Source organism: Cimex lectularius, unplaced genomic scaffold (genome assembly GCF_000648675.2).
Source record: "Cimex lectularius strain Harlan isolate CLEC.00 unplaced genomic scaffold, Clec_2.1 scaffold28, whole genome shotgun sequence".
Lineage (NCBI taxonomy): Eukaryota > Metazoa > Arthropoda > Insecta > Hemiptera > Cimicidae > Cimex > Cimex lectularius.
Genome location: NW_019392712.1, coordinates 447793 through 465972, shown reverse-complemented (window position 1 = coordinate 465972; position 18180 = coordinate 447793). Strand labels below are relative to the sequence as shown.

At 34.8% G+C, this 18180-nt stretch overlaps 1 protein-coding gene across 3 annotated transcripts in view; it reads left to right on the top strand.

Moving 5' to 3' along the window:
• LOC106669979 (stromal interaction molecule homolog) overlaps window positions 1–18180 on the top strand; it is a 22636-nt gene extending 4456 nt beyond the window's left edge. The window contains exons 2-14 of one of the 3 annotated variants that reach the window (XM_014399909.2): window positions 238–380; window positions 458–577; window positions 637–749; window positions 819–934; window positions 1087–1256; window positions 2707–2859; window positions 3003–3170; window positions 3663–3763; window positions 5305–5465; window positions 14554–14610; window positions 15772–15907; window positions 16186–16288; window positions 16964–18180. In XM_014399909.2, coding sequence (XP_014255395.1) covers window positions 238–380; window positions 458–577; window positions 637–749; window positions 819–934; window positions 1087–1256; window positions 2707–2859; window positions 3003–3170; window positions 3663–3763; window positions 5305–5465; window positions 14554–14610; window positions 15772–15907; window positions 16186–16288; window positions 16964–17242 — 1820 coding nt within the window. In that variant the 3' untranslated portion in view covers window positions 17243–18180. The remainder of the gene's footprint in view (window positions 1–237; window positions 381–457; window positions 578–636; window positions 750–818; window positions 935–1086; window positions 1257–2706; window positions 2860–3002; window positions 3171–3662; window positions 3764–5304; window positions 5466–14553; window positions 14611–15771; window positions 15908–16185; window positions 16289–16963) is intronic. The other 2 variants (XM_014399910.2, XM_014399911.2) reach the window with 2 other exon arrangements.

Sequence of the window (18180 nt, the reverse complement as noted above, 5' to 3'; positions counted from 1 at the left end):
TCATTGTTTATTTTTGCTATATTTAATAACTGCTAGTTTTGTATGAGTTCATTCCTATTTTTTTCCACTTAAAAAAAAAAAATATTCTTAGTACTTAGTAAACAAGTAAAACTTAGTAATTTTTCCCACACTCAATTTATAATAAATGCTAAATTCAATTTGAATTTATTGATTTGAAAATATGCTTGTAAGAAATAGACTTTTTTTTTCATTTATGATAAAACAGTTTATCAACAGGTCCCGGAGAGTATTGTTATGACGACCTATCTTGCTCTATGATCTCGCCAAATGATCGAGTCGGTTTAGAAGCCATTCGATCACTACACCGTCAGCTTGATGATGATGCCAACGGTGCTGTCGATTTATCGGAATCGGACGATGTAAGGGAAATGTGTCCTTTGACAATTGTCAGTTTCTCAGATTTGATTTTGTTTTATTTTTTAATTTTATTTTTTAGTTCCTCCGAGAGGAATTGCAATATGAAAGCGGTTCTGAGAGAAGACAGAAAGCATTCCATCGCAATGATGATATGCACATTTCTGTCAAAGAACTTTGGGAAGCATGGGTTAAATCTGAGGTAAATATTGTGACTGCATAGTAAATAATTAGGTTCACTTATTAAACTGAATGTTTCAGGTCCATAATTGGACAGTTGAGCAGACTGTTGAATGGCTCTCTGTGGGTGTCGGTCTTCCTCAGTATGCTCAAACTTTTATTTCCAATACAGTAAACGGTGCTACTTTACCAAGGTCAGTATATAATATTTTGTTTATTATTTTAACCTTTTGTCAATTTAATTATTTTTTTTCGAATTTTAGACTGGCTGTAAGCAATATGCAGTATCTTAGCAATGTTTTGGGTATTAAAGATCCGATTCATAAGCAAAAGATAGCCTTGAAAGCTATGGATGTGGTCCTTTTTGGACCTCCTAAAGGTAATAAACTTTACTGTTTAGTTTACAATTAGAATCTTACCATAGATAAAAAGCTATTAGCTAATGTTTATTTTTGATGATATTCACTAAATGTTTTCAATCTATATATTCTAGTATTGCACTGATAATAATATTTATTAATCTAATTTTAGAAGCGACTAGTTACATTAAGGATATTATCATGGTTAATCTTCTCCTGGGCGCTTTGTTCGGGTTCTGGTATGCCTATAGGATGAGCAAACATTCTAACATGAATCTTAAAAGGATGATGAAAGATATGGAAAGCCTCCACAACGCTGAAATGGCTTTGGAGAATCTACAGGTACTAATTCTTCATTGATGAATTTTATTAACCCGCAACATAAACCAGCCTAATCCTAACTATGTCATAACCTAAAGTGGTATAAGGTAACCAATCCTTTTTAAAAAGATAGTTCCTACTCACAGTAAGTTAAACCTTCCATTAACACCTGATAACTATAAAAAAGAATTAGAAACTATTAAAGCCTTAGCATAAAACAATGGGTATCTAGAAATATTTATTGATAGGTTGCTAGTTAAAAGAATAAAAAAATTAACTTTAAAAGAATCAACAATAGGATTCAGCGATCCTACCATAAATGAATCATTAGGTTTCTGTTGTTTGCCATACATTACAAACATACTGTAAGTAGGAACTATCTTTTTAAAAAGGATTGAACACCGCACTCACTCCACCATTCATTTCTATTAAGGTAACCATATCTGAAGCTAAATCTCATATGTTTTTGTTGCAGTGCAAGAAATTTGTGTCATAATTTCATAATTTAGCCATAACTACTTAAATTTACTTAGACTAACCCTAACACTGTCACAATCTCGCCCTGCCTAACTTAAATAAACTAGCCCAGTCATACTTAACTTAACCTGCCCTCACCTAACCTTACCTGATTTAACCTAGCCTAACCCTACCTAACTTAGCTTAATCCTGTCATAACTAACTTGACCTAGTCTAACCTAACACTGTCACACCCTAACACTACTTAACTTAAATTAGCCTGGCATAACCTAAAGCTACCTAACTTAAGGTAAAATGTTGAGCCTTTAAGGTAAAATGTTGAGCCTAAAAAATTTAATAATAACCTTTTGAATTTTAATTTTTAAATATTGGTATGATCCCATATGTGTTTTGTTGCAATCCAAGAAATTTGTAAACCATAATTTCATAATTAATCCATAACCTAAAACACCTAGCTAAGCCTAGCATAACCCTAACATTGTCACAACTTAACCCTACTTAACTTAAATTAGCTTAACCCTGTCATACCAAACTTAACCTATTCTAACCTAACCCAATCTAATTTAACCTTGTCATAACGCTACCTATCTTAACCTAGCCTAACCCTACCTAACAACCTAGAATAAAACTGTCATGTTAAACTTATCTAGCTTAATCCTATCCCAATTTGTAAGCTTCTATCAAGAAACACCTTGTTTAGTTTTACATATTTTTTAATTAAGTATTTATGTATGGTCTTTGTTGGTTTTTAATTCGGTTGTAATCTTCAATAGTAAAGGCAGGCATTCTTAATAATTGTGCTAGTTCTGACTAGTGTTAACTGCTTCATATTAGGCATGAGACAATATAAATGTCTAGATGTCTCGTACCTAGCGTATTATCTTTTCTTGTTGTAAATCTTAAAATAGAAGTTTTTGTATAATGTCAAGAAAGAAGTCCCTGCAAATATTTTTGTGATCTGCTTAAGGTTTTATTTGTTTTCTCAATTGTTCAGAAACAATTGGAACGAGCAAGGCAAGAACAAGAATGTGCAACAACAGAAAAACAATTTTTAGAACAAAAGCTGTTAGAACAACGAGGTGATAATTTAGAATTAAAAACATCTTACTCAGACCTCGAGGTCGCCGAGCTGAAGGCAGAAAACGAGGTATTTATACACATATTAGACTTATTTTTGAGATAATTCGTTGTATATTCATATTTTCCTTCTTTTGATTGCACAAAATTAACATTCTCATTTATTTTGTTTTATTTTTAAAGAGCTTGTCTTAATGTGTGAATGTTTTCCAGAGGTTGAGATCGGAGCTGCAACGCGCTGAAGGTGAATTAGAAGATAAATGTTGGTCCCCGCCTAGCGGTTTACAACAATGGCTTCAATTGTCACATGAAATTGAAAATAAAGCTTATATCAAGAAAAGATTATCGGCTGAAAAGCAACTTCAGTCTGCCCGTGATGCAGTAAGAAAATTTACTTTTACTCTCTTTGTACTCATTGCAAATATATTGAATTAATTATTTTAAATTTTTAAAAAATCTAATTTTATAATCAAATTGTATCTAGTTGGGAAAAAAAAGCTGAGCCCAGTGTCTGGGCACATTTATTTTCTGCCTTCACTTATTATACTTAATGTGTGGTGATTAGTGACTGTTAGTCTATGATTATTCGGAAATCGTGAGAAGATTTCCCTGAAGATGATCTCAATAAAGATCGAAACGTTGGCATGATAAAGAAAATGTTTTTGTGAAACCTACGACACACCAGACCGCATCCCACGATTTCCAAATAATTATTATACTTAATAATTTTTCTATATGTTGAATCTTCTAAGCAGACAAAATCCCATTCCTGAGAGTTGTCCATTTATGGGATATTCAACTGTACATTATTTCTTGAACACAATATGTACATTTTTTCATGTAATTATTGACTATCGCTCTTTTTTTTTACAGTGCGAAAAGCTGAGGAAAAAAAGATCTAGCTTGGTTGGAGCTTTTGTATCCACACATGGTAAATCGATTGACGAGGTAGATAAAAGCATTGTGGAAGCAAGGTAAGGATTGTTAAAAATTAAAATCCTCTTTTTATTTTGTAATGTTAAATTTAACTTGTATTACCTTATTGATACATATTGCAAATTTCTGTGTAATAATTATCTTTATCCTGACCTCTCAGTATAGCTCCCTACATCAACTATATTATACAAAAACATGCACATTGAGGTAACTGCCAATATTTCTGTTGCCCTTATCCTAAAATAAAATCACTTATAAATTATCAATTATTGCACATATGTTTATGAAATATTCCATGGTACATCAAGATCTAGGTAGCTGGACATCATAAAAGTTACAGAATATATAAATAATTTTTGTGAATATTCACAATGAGTTTTACAAGGAGGACATGGGATACTAGGTGGTCCTAGAGCCCTGGGAATGGGGGGGGGTTATACCATATAAAAATTCATAACTCCTCTGGATTTTATCCAAATGCAATGGTATTATATTCACTGTAAAGTTGAATTTCTATTTTTTTAACTTACGTTAACAATGTTTACAATGGTATAAGTAACATACCATTATAAGTGAAAAAAGTGTGGATGAAACCAACAAAACTTACTAAACGTTTTACTTTATTTCTCTGTTCTTAATTTTTTTACAGAGGCCAAATTGGTGTCTTTACATGTAGTTTATAAGGTTCTAAAACCCTGAAATGTTTCCTATTTACCAGTGGAATCGCTATAAAATTATTACCATTGTTATGATTTTCAGGAGGAAATTACAGGCCATTTAGATAAACAAAATTTCAAGAGGAAAAAATTATTTTTGAAACAATCATAAAACAATTAGGATTCGTTCTAATCACCCTTTAAAGCCCTGAAATGTGAATTTTTATAGCAAAATAAAAATAAAAATTTGGATTAGCTAGGGGACAATCTGTTTTCGCTGATGTCTGGTGTTCCACATAAAAATTCTTAACTCCTCAGGATTTTATCCAAATGCAATGTTATTACATTGAATAAAGCCGAATTTCTCTTTTTTCAATATGTCAACAAGGTTTACATTTTATTTCATCATAAGTTAAACCAACAAGATCTTCCCAAACATTTTATTTTATATTTCTGGTCTTAATTTTTTTACAGTTGCCAAGTTTGTGCTTTTACGTGTAGTTTATAGTGTTCTAAAACCATGTGAAGTTTCCTGTTGATTGGGGGAGTTGTTACAAAATTAGTACCATTTTTATGATTTTTGTAGAAAAAAAATTTGGGGGGAAAAATAGTTTTTGAAATAATAAAAAAGCAATTTGGTTTTGTTTTAAGCACCCTTCAAAGCCCTGAAATACGAATTTTTATAGCAAAAGAAAAATGTTTGCAATGGATTAGCTGGGTGTAAAACCCAAATATCAACTTTGTATCTTGTTAAAATATATATATATATATATTTTAACTGACCGAGCAACATCTTTGGATAGAAGTGTTTGTAAGACAAGTAGAATCAATAAGGTTTAGTTTGTTGTTTAAACTGTATTTTATTTTCAATTTTTTAAATTTTATTGTTGCTATACAATGTAATTGAATTATTGCATATTCAGGACTTTGCTGAACGAAGTAACACAAGAACTTGCAGAGAGAGTAGGGAGATGGAAAAAAATTGAAAATCTTTGTGGCTTTAACATTATTAATAATCGTGGACTTGCAGTTTTGGAAGCTGAACTTTATAAAGGTTCTAATGGTCGTGGATTTAGTATGAAAAGTGAGTAAAAACAAATTTGCTTTTTTCCACTAATTTTTTTTTTAATAATTAACCATTTTTTAAGTCAATGTATTATAAATTTTGTTCCAGTTATATACAAAATAACTGGCAATCATCACAAATAAAGTTTTGAGTATGAAAATTGTTTGTCACTTAAAATTTCTTTCTTCACACAACACGTCATTTAATATTTTAATGATTCAGTGTACACATGTTCCTACATGATTTTTTTCTAGATTCACTAGTTACAAAAAGAAATTATATGTTAAATATGTGTCCTATATTCAAATTTGATAATTTTATGGTTGTGTTGATTCTTTCAGGTAAACCACTTTGTAAATATTCTTATAAAACTAATACTATATTAACACCTTCATTGATGATGTGGTATTATTTTAAAAATGCTAAATGCAAATAAATCTTTGTAAATCAAGCTTATTTTTGGAAAGCTCTCTCCTAATGTAAATATCAACTGTGAAGTTATTATTTCAAATGCATACTTAAACAATTAAGTATCAAAGTATGCTTATGGCTTTTTTTAAGACTTTATTTTGTACATTTGTTTCATACAAAAATAGCACATGGAAAAGTAGTCAGCATGCTTACCTTAGATGCAAGGATTGTCACTGCATTGTGACACTTAGTAAATCACTGCATCGAAGATAATGTGATGAACAAAATTTATATACTTTGAGTAGTTTAAATCCTGATGCTTAATGTGTGCTTTAATAGGTGTAAGGTAATCGCTTGATTAAAACAGCTTAGATGAATTTAATTTATATGTGCAATGAATTTATAGTGCTCGCCCTTGTAGATGTAGATGTAGATGTGATTTTTCAGGGTATAGTATACTGCGCCCTTTAAGAGCTATTGTATCCCCCGTTCTCTGCCAAAACCACATCGGTGAGTCCTATTTCATCAAGAAATTTGATTAATAGGCCCAGTTTCAGTCTGCCTCCTTGCAGAATCTGTATTTGCCATCTTGGATTGTTCCAATTTTCTTTAAGTGTCCATTTAATCTCCAGTGTCCTGTTAGGATTCGTAGTCTGTTCCTGCTTCCTTTGACACATTCTGTGATTTCTTTCTTACCAAAATTGGTTAGACGTTTCTTGGATTGTTTGTGTCCAATGAGTGAATTCCATTGTTCCTTCATTTTCTTTTTGTCCTTCTGTCTGAGATATTCGTTAATAGTGTGGATTCCTATGCCACAGAAGGGTTCGGGTCCTATCAGTGGTGTGGCAGCCCCTTTCCTTGCAAAGGTGTCCGCTTTCTCGAGGCTGACTTTATTCTGCATACCTATGTTTAATTTGGTTTTGCAGTTCAGCACCATCCTTGAACTAATGATACTTGAGCTTAGTACTTTGATGGCTGCTTGGCTATCTGACATGATTCTTGTTTTTGTACCCTTTACTTAAAATGAATTGGGTACATCTTTCAATTGCATGAATCTCAGCTTGGAAGATACTGGTGTGTTTTCCCATGGGTTCCCAGTATTTGGTTCCGGGTCCACATACTCCTGCCCCCTGTACCTTCTTGTGTTCTAGATCCATCTGTGTACCAGAGGATGGTGCCACTTTTAAAAGAGTTATTTCCCTTTCTTTCCCATTGTTTTTTGGGACCCAGATATATTCGGAATTTTTGGTTAAATTCAAACATGCTGTTCATGTCGTCTCTTGGAGCCATGAGTGACGGATGATCTTTCCATAGTTTGTTGCTATCTCTCCATTTCAGATTTATTCCTGTTGGAGGTTTCTCTTTGATAAAGTTGATGATGGTTTTCTGCACCATGTGATGAAGGGGGATTAATCCTATTATCTTTTCCATGCTAATTGTAGGACATGTTCTCATTGCTCCCGTTATGCAGATGCATGCAAGTCTCTGTATTTTTGTGAGTTCTTTCCTAGTGGTTATTTGTTCTGCTTTATCAGCCCAGGCTATAGCTCCGTATGTAAGTAAAGGTCTTACTATCATGGTGTACATCCATAACATGGTTTCTGGTCTGCATCCCCACTTTCTTTTCTTCCTGCTATCCTTCTGCACACCATCAAAGCTCGTGTCGCCTTTGTGATGATAGAGCTGATGTGTTTCTTAAATGTTAGTGTTTTATCTAGTGTGATGCCCGATGCCCAGATATTTGACTTCATTTTTGATTTCTATCACGGTGTTATTGAGTATTATTTCCCTCATGTGATCAAGTTTCCTTTTCTGTGTAAAAGTGACTATAGTTGTTTTGTTTGGGTTGATTCCCAAGCCTGCACTTTTACACCATTCTTCTGTCATTTTCGGTCCCTCTTGGATTATATCGCAGAGGGTTTCCTCGAATTTTTCCCTGGCAGTCAGAACTATGTCATCCGCATATCCCTGACATTTTATTCCTGAGTGGTCCAGGGTTTCGAGCAGTTCATCAACTGTTAGGCTCCATAGAAGAAGAGATAATATCCCTCCTTGAGGACATCCTTTTGTTGTGCTAACTTCTATAGTGTCTGTTCCTACATTTGTCTCAGCTATTCTGGTTCTTAGCAGTTCTCCAATCCATCTAGATGTGGTTTGGTCTACATGTTTTTTCCCCAGGGAGGCTTTCATTGATACATGAGATGCATTGTCGAAAGCTCCCTCAATATCGAGGAACACGCAGATTGCTATTTCCTTTGTTTCCAGTGTTTCCTTTAGGTCACTGGTAAGCTGGTACAGTGCAGTTTCTGTTGATCTTCCTGCTCTGTATGTATGCTTGTTTACCAGTGCTGTCGTTCTTATATAGTTTCTATCAGCTTTTCAAGGGTCTTTAATAGAAAGGATGTTAAGCTGATTGGTCTGTAGGATTTAGATGATGTAGGGTCTCTTTTCCCCACTTTTGGTATAAAAGCCACCCTTGCCCTACGCCATGTCTGTGGTATGTAACCTAGTGCTAACTACTTCTATATAATCGCAGCCATGTTGTAGTAATTATATCCATTCCTTTTTGTAGCAGGATGGGGAAAATCCCAAAAATCCATTCCTGGTGCTTTGTACGAGCTGAAAGTGTTAATCGCCCAGAGGATTTTCTTCTCTGTGATTATTTCAGATGCTTTCTTCCAATTTTCTTTCTTGGGATTATCTGCTCTCACGTTTTCTGGGGAGATGTCATAGGTACTGCCTGGAAAATGTGTACTTAGAAGGAGTATTGCTTTTTGTTTCATGTCTTCTGTGTACTTGCCTTCTGCATTTCTTAAGGCAGTGTTTATGTCTGATCTGTCCTTTGCTAGTGCCTTGTGCAATCTAGCTGCTGTGTATACTGTGGAGATTTCTCCGCAGAATTTGCGAAAGTTCTCTCTTTTCGCCCTGCGGATGGCATGGTTGGTTATATGAAGTAAGTAACCGTTTATATTCTCCCCAGTTACTTTCTAGTCCAGCCTTGTTAAACGCTTTCCTGGTTTCTTGCCTTAATTTTCCCAGTTCTGCATTCCACCAAGGTGGTTCTTGTCTACTTTTTGGGACCTTAACAGGTCAGCTTGATTCATATGCATCAATTATATTCCCTGTAAGTTCCCTAACTGCAAGTTCCAATTCATTGCAGGTATTTGGTACTCTCTTCACTGTTGCATGGTTTAAACTTTGTGTTACCATCTCGGTGAACCTTGCCCAATTTGTGTTTCGGGGGTTTCTGAATGGCGTAGGGTCTGTCCTATCTGATTCGATGTCGAACCTTATTAGGGGAGATTCTTCTTGTTGCAGTAGCTGGCTAGCCTTCGTAGCTCATCAGGAGGAGGGTGGTCCTCTTCTCCTGGGAAGTATGCCGATGCTACTACTGCTTCTTGTCTCTTCCCATCGATTGGTATCTACCTTGATGGGAACTAAGTCTCCAGTCATGAATTCTGAAAGACAGAGATAATTAGTGTTTTTCCTAATCAGTATACATGCATGGGGATTTTCCTGTCTGGAATCCCATACAGTCTTACCATCTTTGCAGGACAAACCTCTAATTTGTCCTTTCCACTGCCAGGGTTCCTGGATGAGAATTGCCCATAGATGTTGTGCAGTGAACATCCTAGCTATTACTGCCGAGGCAGCTTTAGCGTGGTGGATGTTCACCTGGGCCATTCTCATTTCTTCCATATAGGGTTATTCTTTTGGGGGAGGAGGAGGTGTCTCCTCTCCCAATAGCTCCTCCTCAGTGAGCACTCTTGGCTCCATCTGTAGAGGAGGTCTTCAGGATGACCTGGTCAACCTCCATCTCAACAGTATTTTCGGAGGTAGTATCCGTGGGTGGAGGCGTCGCTGTAGGGGTCTGCTCTGTTTGAATGGATGGGGGGGTGATTGGGGTGGAGGTGTGAGATTTCTCTCGTTTTGTAGCCTCCTCCCCCTCCCTTTTTCAGGCCCCTCACAGGGATCCTCCCAAAACGAAAATTGAAGGTATGTCCTCTTGAAATTATCGTTTCTGCCAAGTGTCGTCGATGCCCAGGATCATGACAATCCCAGGCCCCTCCGCTTTCACTGAGTGAACTTTCCACGCCTCAGTGCAGATCCCATCGTTCTGCACTTTGACCAGTGCTAGGGTTCGTTGTTCTTCTCTTAGTTTTGTCCTAGGGAAGAGCACTACTATCGAGTGAGATTTGGGAACATCCTCCCCTACCCTCACTGTCAGTTTCTTTTGTTTACTTAGCTCCAGTTTAGGGGCTATTTCCTGCAGCCTTTGTACAGTTTTGCCATCTTGACAGTCTAAGACCATCATACCTGGCCTGAAGTGTATGCCTTCAAACTGTATTTTGGCTTCTCATCCTTTTAAGATTTCTTCAATGAGGGTTTCCTCCAGATGGGTCAGCTCTTCTGTTGTTAGGGTTACCAGAGGGTATTCCTCCGGTAGTAAAGCCACACTTACGATCTTTGCTGCTTCGGCGTAGCTTACGCTTGGAACAGCCTCCCTGGCTCTAAACTACGCCTGAGGAGAGGATGGCTTTGCTTTCTTGTCTTTTCTTAGTTCCTTGGGGGTAAGAGATTGCTCTCTTGCCCTCTTGCTGGATGATTGTACCTCCAGTTTCTCTTTGTGGATTTTAGCCTTCCTTTTGTCGGCCAATCTCCTTGCTTCTTCGGGTGTTTTCCTCGATTTTATTGCTCTCAGGTACCATTTGGTCATAGCACCACTAAGACCTTTCCTGAGAGGGTCGTTTTTCTTCCCGCCTGGTTCTCCTAGCTTTGGCATTTCGGCGGATACTTTTTTCTTTCCTTTTAGTTTCCCAAGAGAGGGTCTATATTTTCTAGTGTTGCTACTTGAAGGTGTTGAACCCTTCGTTTGTGTGGTGTTGAATTTCCCACGTAGTGACTGGTGTTGGTCTTTAGGAGGGAGAGGTGGACTCTCCTTTGTTTTCAAGGACTGAGTGTCCATCTGGGGGTTGGTCCCCAGATTGCTTGATGTATTTGGAGCAGTGAGATAAACCTGCTCTAGGTTTAGTTTTTTATTTACTGTACTCATTTGATTCCCACAAGTAGCTAGGGAACTATAAGGTCCGCTCCATCAGTGCCCCGCATGATGGAGTAAGGCTAATTACTCTCTGATGTCGCCCGGTGTTAGAGAGGCTCCGTTCAAGACAGCCACATTAACCCCGGCTGCCAGTGAATCACTCGACACGGAACGCATTATACCTTTGATTGGGGCGGATGCTGTTTTCTGTCAAGCCCAAGACCCTTGTTAGGGGGTGATAGGATGGAGGGAGAGGGGTTGGTGGTAGGATTTTGTTTAGTGAGGAGTGGTTGGGAAAGCGAGTACCTCACTTAGGGACAGGACACTAGAGCCCCTTTAGCCTTTTCGCACCGTACCATGCCGTGGGGATCAATATGAATCCCCTCATCAGGACGGTGACGAAAGTTTTCCGGGGTTCACTACTGGGAAGCGGGGTAGGTATTTGAACCCCAGTGCTCGTCCTTTCAATATGCCATATTTTCTTTTAAAAAAGACTCCTGGAATAAAAGAGAACCTGACTCTTATTATCATCAAAACGTAAAATTTTGAAAATTTTCCTGTAAGTAGAAAGAAAAAAATTGCATTTTTGGAAGACCAAGATTCTTCCTAAGAGACTGATCTGACTGGATTTGTCTAGTTATTGATGCTGGATACCACTCGACATACGGTAAATTGTTTAAGCTTTGTCACGGGCAATAAAAGATGCTCCAGGTATTTATAAATTTTTTGTTTGGGCAATTTGAAAATCCCAAGAGGAATTACAAAACAAAACTTAATTATGGAATATTAAAAATTAATAAATAATTGGGATGAAATATAATCATAACATAGGGGCATTGATGGCCGCAATGGTTTAAGCGAGGAACACACTTACCCGATGCTACACTACGCGACACTACCTGAAGCCACCTGATGCAAATCCAATGTCCAATTTTCCATAAGATTGTATTACCCCCGTGACATCTGCCTGATGCCACGCAACGCTACCCTACTCTAAGCTCTGCGATCCCCACAGTCCAGATTTTGTCGGGTAGCATCGAGTACAGTAGAAGACAAAAGAACCGGATACTCATATTTTTATTCAAACTACATGTAGTATTATCATTATATCAATTACAACATACTTATAAACCAAATTATGCAAGATCTAAAATTCATTAATTTTTACTTAAAAAAATTAATTTTAATGGTTTGGCAGGAAATTTATCAAAACACCGAAGTACCATTTATTGATAGAATGAATTTAACTAACAATTTATTACATGGTTTTGCTCAAAAAATGTAACTATTTATTAAATGATTTTGCTCAAAATAGCGCATTAAGAACAAAAGAGGCGTTGCGATTGTAATACTGATTTATGATACAAGCTGTGTGACTGTACGTGGTATACGCTTGACATTAAACAGATGTGCACACTGTACCAAAACGGAGCAAGGGTCACATCACGTGGCATTGCATTGGGTGTGTTCCCTGTTAAGGTGTTGACACGGCCCTCATTACTTTAAGGTAAAGGTCCCAGGGTCAAATCCAGCTGACATACTTACAAATGGCTGTTGTTTTTTTTTCCTCTTAAACGCCGGCATCCCAGTATGATCTCTGTTGTTGTAAACCCCCATTTAATAAAAAATAATAGTAGTTATCATAGCATCATCTCATCACTGATATTTAAAAAGGCCAATATTTATAATTGGTTTTACAAAGATTTTTCATATCTGGTAAGGCAGAGAAGCTTTATTACATGTTTACCATTCCCTCTTACATTCGGAGAGTTGAAAATTTTGGCTGAATCGAATTCATAAAATACCTTTAAAAACTCTTATGTGGGAATTTCAAAAAGTGCCTGTATATTAAGGTAATAAAATTTAAAAAAACAAATATGACCAAATGAAAATTAAATCTGAAACTTGTTATTTATCTAAGCTAATGGAACTCCAAGGTACCTTATGCCGTCAATTCGCGAGATACAGGACAAAAAAGAATTGGATTGTGATAAACGGAAATAAATTTTGTACCTCGGAGGCTTAGTATTTAGTTATATTTTTATAATACAACGTGTGTAATGACAACGGGTTTTCTAAAAACTCTCATCCTATATGCAATACCAATAGTACCCCTGAGTTTAGACGTCAGCATATCTAAAAATATTGAACTGTATCAATGAAGGAAATTTTTTCACCCATATTAAGTCAAATAGAAAAAAAAGTCTTAAGATGGTATCAACCGGTGGTGAAAGGATGGGATGTATATGATGATATAATCTATTTTTGAAATTATCTTCATCCTATCCTGAATCCTTTGTTTAACCAAGATAATCTTGGCTTTCAAGCCAACTGCATCGTGATAGATGAAGATCATCCTCATTTAGAATCAAAAACAGAGGATGAACAGGATGTAATGAGAATCTTGATGTAGTCACTTGTTTCATAATAAATTGTCAGGTGAATTCAGATTTTCCAGTTTTCAAAACTTTATCTTTTAATTTTGTTTTTTGTTCTTCCAGACGGTTATTAAACTTCGCCCTCCCATATTTTCTAAATAACCTGTCCTTAGCACTGCCTAACTTAACCCTACCTAACCCAACCCATCCTTAACCCAACCTAACTGGTACCAAATCCAATCCATTTGTACTCATGTGTAATGGCGTGTAAAACACAAAAGAATTGTATATCTAACACAAAAACATATCAATGTAAAGAAACAAAACAGAGGTCAAGCAATTCAAGCTTTTGTATTCACTAAGTTTTTGTTTTCCTTTCCTTGTTCTTCTCCCAGTGTGTAGATTTATGACTGATTTTTTTAATTTCCCCCTCCCAAAATGCTATAAAGCGCTCAGGTACTAATATTTTTAAATGTGAATATAAAAATTGAAAACATATATTCATAAATGCAATTCATAGTCAAAAGATGTCCTGACTTGTAAGAATGGATCTGGAAGTAATATATTTTTTAATCTGAGCAATAAAAACTAAAATTATCATAAAATAAAATCCCTAGTCAAATGAAGTCTTGATCTGCGAGGCTACAAAGCCTGTAGTCTGGTCGTTTCCAATCATCCTGGTCTGTGAGTGTATCGAAAAAACTCACAGAAAAATATTGAATCATGGATATGTTATAGTTCCTAACCCATCCCATGCACACTCCTTGGTAACTTGAAGATGGTCAATACCAAAAAATTTGTGTATCCAGCCCAAAAAACATATCCATGTTGTTTTAAATATAAGAAAAGAAAAATACTTTAGCCCATAAAGATTAATGAGTGTAAATACCTTTAAACTGGAAATATTCTCCACTCCCCAATGAGTGCCAAACATCTATTACCAGCGAACACTTGTCACCATGATCAGAGCCCATGTCTCGTTCTGGATTCTGGAGCATCCCTCATCGTCGTGACACTTTTGTGATTTCATCTGATTAGTTAAACAGTCCAACATTGATTTCGTTTGAAATCGAGTCACTAGCTCTGTTTTATTATTTTCTAAATGCTATTAATAAAAGACTGCTTCTGATTTTAATGATTTGCATGTTAACCTAATTAGCACCCAAATTTTAACCGTTGTGAAAAAAATTAAAAATTAGCTTTTTTTATATTTGTGTTATCAAATAAAACAAGAACAAATCTTGTACTGTAATTTTACCATTTATTATGATTTTAGGCAGAATGAGTAGCCAAGATGATCTTGATGAAGACAATGGCATTTTTTCTTCATCAGGTATAATTGTTTTAATTTTTTTCTGATTGTTTGCAATATTGTTTTAACTCAAGAGTTACAAGTGAACTTGTAAAGAATTATCAAAGGCAGAAAGTTTTTGTTTTTTATTTTTTTGACATTCAATTGCTTAAAAACAGAAAGTAATTTTTGTAAACAGACTTTAAAAAAAAAAAAAATAGTATATCTCATTGTAATTAATTGGCAAATTTATTGGCAAATATGTAATATGTAATGTTCATCAAGAACTAATTGATGAATAGATGTTTTTTATTTTTTCTCAATAATATCGGAGTTACGTCCGACATAAGCGCAAGTGATTAGACTTATAAGACATTTAATTATTTAATAAATTATTAATGAATAAAAGGGCTCAGATATTTTTTTCTAAACATCTATCAGTAATTGTATATACAGAAATACTGAAATTCTTAGGTTTTACACTATTTTACAAGAAAATTGAAATGAATCTGCATGTGTTTCTTGCTTATAGACTATTCTATTTGGATAAATTGGTTTCGCTTTCCCATACTTTTGCAAACTTTTTTTTCACTTTTATCCTCTTTATTCACGACTGCTCCTGTCCAGAAAGTCACGTTTTTTCTTTATCCGCACTGTCTTGAAAAATTGGTGATTTTATTTTATATGTATATTTTTATTTTTTATTATTATTTTTTTTTTTTTTTTTTTTTTTTAAGATCTTGGTTGAAAGCTGAAAGTTTGACATCTTTCGGCTCACAACTGTTGTATTGTTTTTCGTTTATAATAACTTGCGTATTAAATTTTACATGAAAAAAATACATATATTTAAATTTAGCAAAGAAGGGAAGATTAGAAATAGAAAGTAAATTATACTCCCTGTCAAAAAATTGAAACACCCTGAAGTTTTTGTAGTTTATGAGAAATGTTAGATGTGTGTGAACGTCTTGAAATGAACAGAGAAAAACTTTGATTCTTCGTTTGTTGATAAACAGTGATTGATCCCAAATCAAAACAAAATGTGGGTTAAGGTCAAAACTGAAATTTCAAGGTTTATATATGCGATATTTTTGACACAGAAGTGTATTTATTTACTAAAATATCTTTATACAGATATGTGCTTGTAATTGATAGAATTGTCAAATTTTATATTTTGCACTTTCATTTTTATTTTTGTTTTTATAGACAGGCTTGCTTTTGAAAGCGGAGCCACTGGTGCTGATTCATCTGGAAGCGAAAAATTAGAAGGGGACGATGATTCAATCTGCCCTAGCAATTTGGAAAGCAGCGTTGTCGATTTTGCAGTTGGTGGTGGCGATTTGTAAGTATTTTGAAATCTGTTTATCTTTGTAACTTTCACATTTTTTTTTACCTAGTTGGTATGAAGTTGTTTAAATTTATTCACATCATCTTAGGCATAATGAAGGACTTCACTAGCTCATAGTATCGTTAAACCTCAAAAAGGCTGTATTTTTTCCTAGTGTTCAAAAATCTAATAGGACCGACAGAAAAAATTATTAAAATTAGTACCGATGTAGATAATTTTTTAAACCAAATTGTTGCAAAGATCTTGAATTTGTATTTTCTATTTGTCAACAGCGGTGATGAAATTTTTTCAAGAAGTAGGAAGTCTTCAACCCTTAGCCACAGAGATAAATTCAGCGCCCACTCGTACAGTCAAGAATTCCAAAATGAACACGAGGTTAGTAAAATAGAAATGAATGTCAGTATTGCCACTAATTTTGTAATGGTAACAAAAAACGGTCCCAAACTTTTGCTTACTGATTTCATTTCTGTGCTTCAGTTCTGCGTTTTTTGTACTGACAAGGAGAATTGCAGGTAGTCGGGTCGGAAAAATACGACCACTATCAGTTTGTTTGATCCAATGGGCCTCCAGAGCCAACAATTGCTAGTGTTTTTTATTTAAAAAAACCATTTGCAAATATTTCGGGTTCAAATTCAGGGCCACTTACACTTATGAGTGCCATGTCAAAACCTTAACTATTGAGGCTACTGACACCCCAAAATTTAAGTAATTTTTGTTTAAGATTGTCTTTGTAAAATATGGTTTTCTGCCTTTGTTGTGCATGTATTTCAAGATTATTATAATATTTTAGATGATTTTTTTTTTTTAATGTAGGATAAGAAAATAAAATGATGATATTAAATGAAATTAAACATATAAAATGTTACAAAAACCAAAAGGTGCAGTAAGTAAAATAGTTTAAAAAAATATTTTTGAAAAACAAAGCAATTCAAATTAGTTTTACGCACCCTGTGAAACCCTAAACACTAATGTTAACACGTGTGACTTAAATTTATTATTTATTTTGCTTCAAAATGTAATCAAAATAACACTTTTGTTTTCTGTTTCCAGGCTCCATTGCAAGTTAAGTCGTCGCAATCGGACACAAATTTAGAATCGCCTGTGATGCCTGTCATCCAAACAAGGCAAAAAAGATTGGGAAGCCAAAAGGTCGATTTGCATTCTTCATCCGGGATGCCATTGGAAGAGGAATGCTATTCGACAGATTCCAATTCGACTGCTGCAGAAGATATTAGCTCATCCGAGAAACACTTTAAAAAGAGTAAACTTCGTTTTCCCAAGTTTACACGGAAATCAAGGCATACACCTCCTCCTGAAAAGCATACCTGATGAATAATTTAGACAGTTTTCGGCATAAGGTCGTTCTCCTTTTTAAGGGTTTTTTTTTTCTTTGAGCAAAAGGCTCTGTGTCTTTTAGTTTCCTTAGGAATATACACAATCTGCCTTTGGCCTAACAAAAAGCAAAGTGATATCCGAGGTCATCGAGATCTTTCCTTTTATCACCAACGTAGGGTCTTACTTCATCATCGTTTAACTTTTACAGTTAGGTAATTCTATCCTTTAATAATAGGGTAAACATTTGCTTTCCAGTTTTATATTATAAAACAGAAAACTTAAGAATCAATTTAACTTTGTGCCTTACTTAAAAGAAAAAAATGTATTTGTCAAATTGCTTCTTTTTAACGTTAATTTGTTTTAAAAAAATCACCCTTCTAACCCAAGAAAGATCAGCCTTGATGTAGTGGAATTCACCAATGGATTGTTAAGCCCACATCCATTAGCTTATTTTGTAGATACATAATTATATGGAATAATTGGTAATCCCTCGAAGCTGTTTTTGAGGTTTTTTCCTTTTATATATATAGGTTTAATATTTACAACTTCGATATGAAATTAGGTGGAACATTTTTTTTTTAGTTTTATAACTTATATTTTTTCATTCTTAAGGAAGCCATCATTCATATTGACATTGGTGTGAGCCCCATCGTAATGATTCGGAGAGTAGAAATTTTTATAAGTCCATAATATTTTTTTAAATATTTAAATTGGTTAGTGCACAATATGTGTTTTTGTTGGCAATGAAAAGACAATGAAAACATTTTTTTAAAAAACTCAAAATTTACCTTCTTGGTAGTAGAATTTAACAATTTTTTTTTCTTTAGGGGGGGGGTTGTTACTAACTTATTAATGATTAAATCTTACATACCTAACCCAAGAAGTGTATAAATAAAATGGCTGAATGAAATGAAAAGCGTTACTAAAAAAAA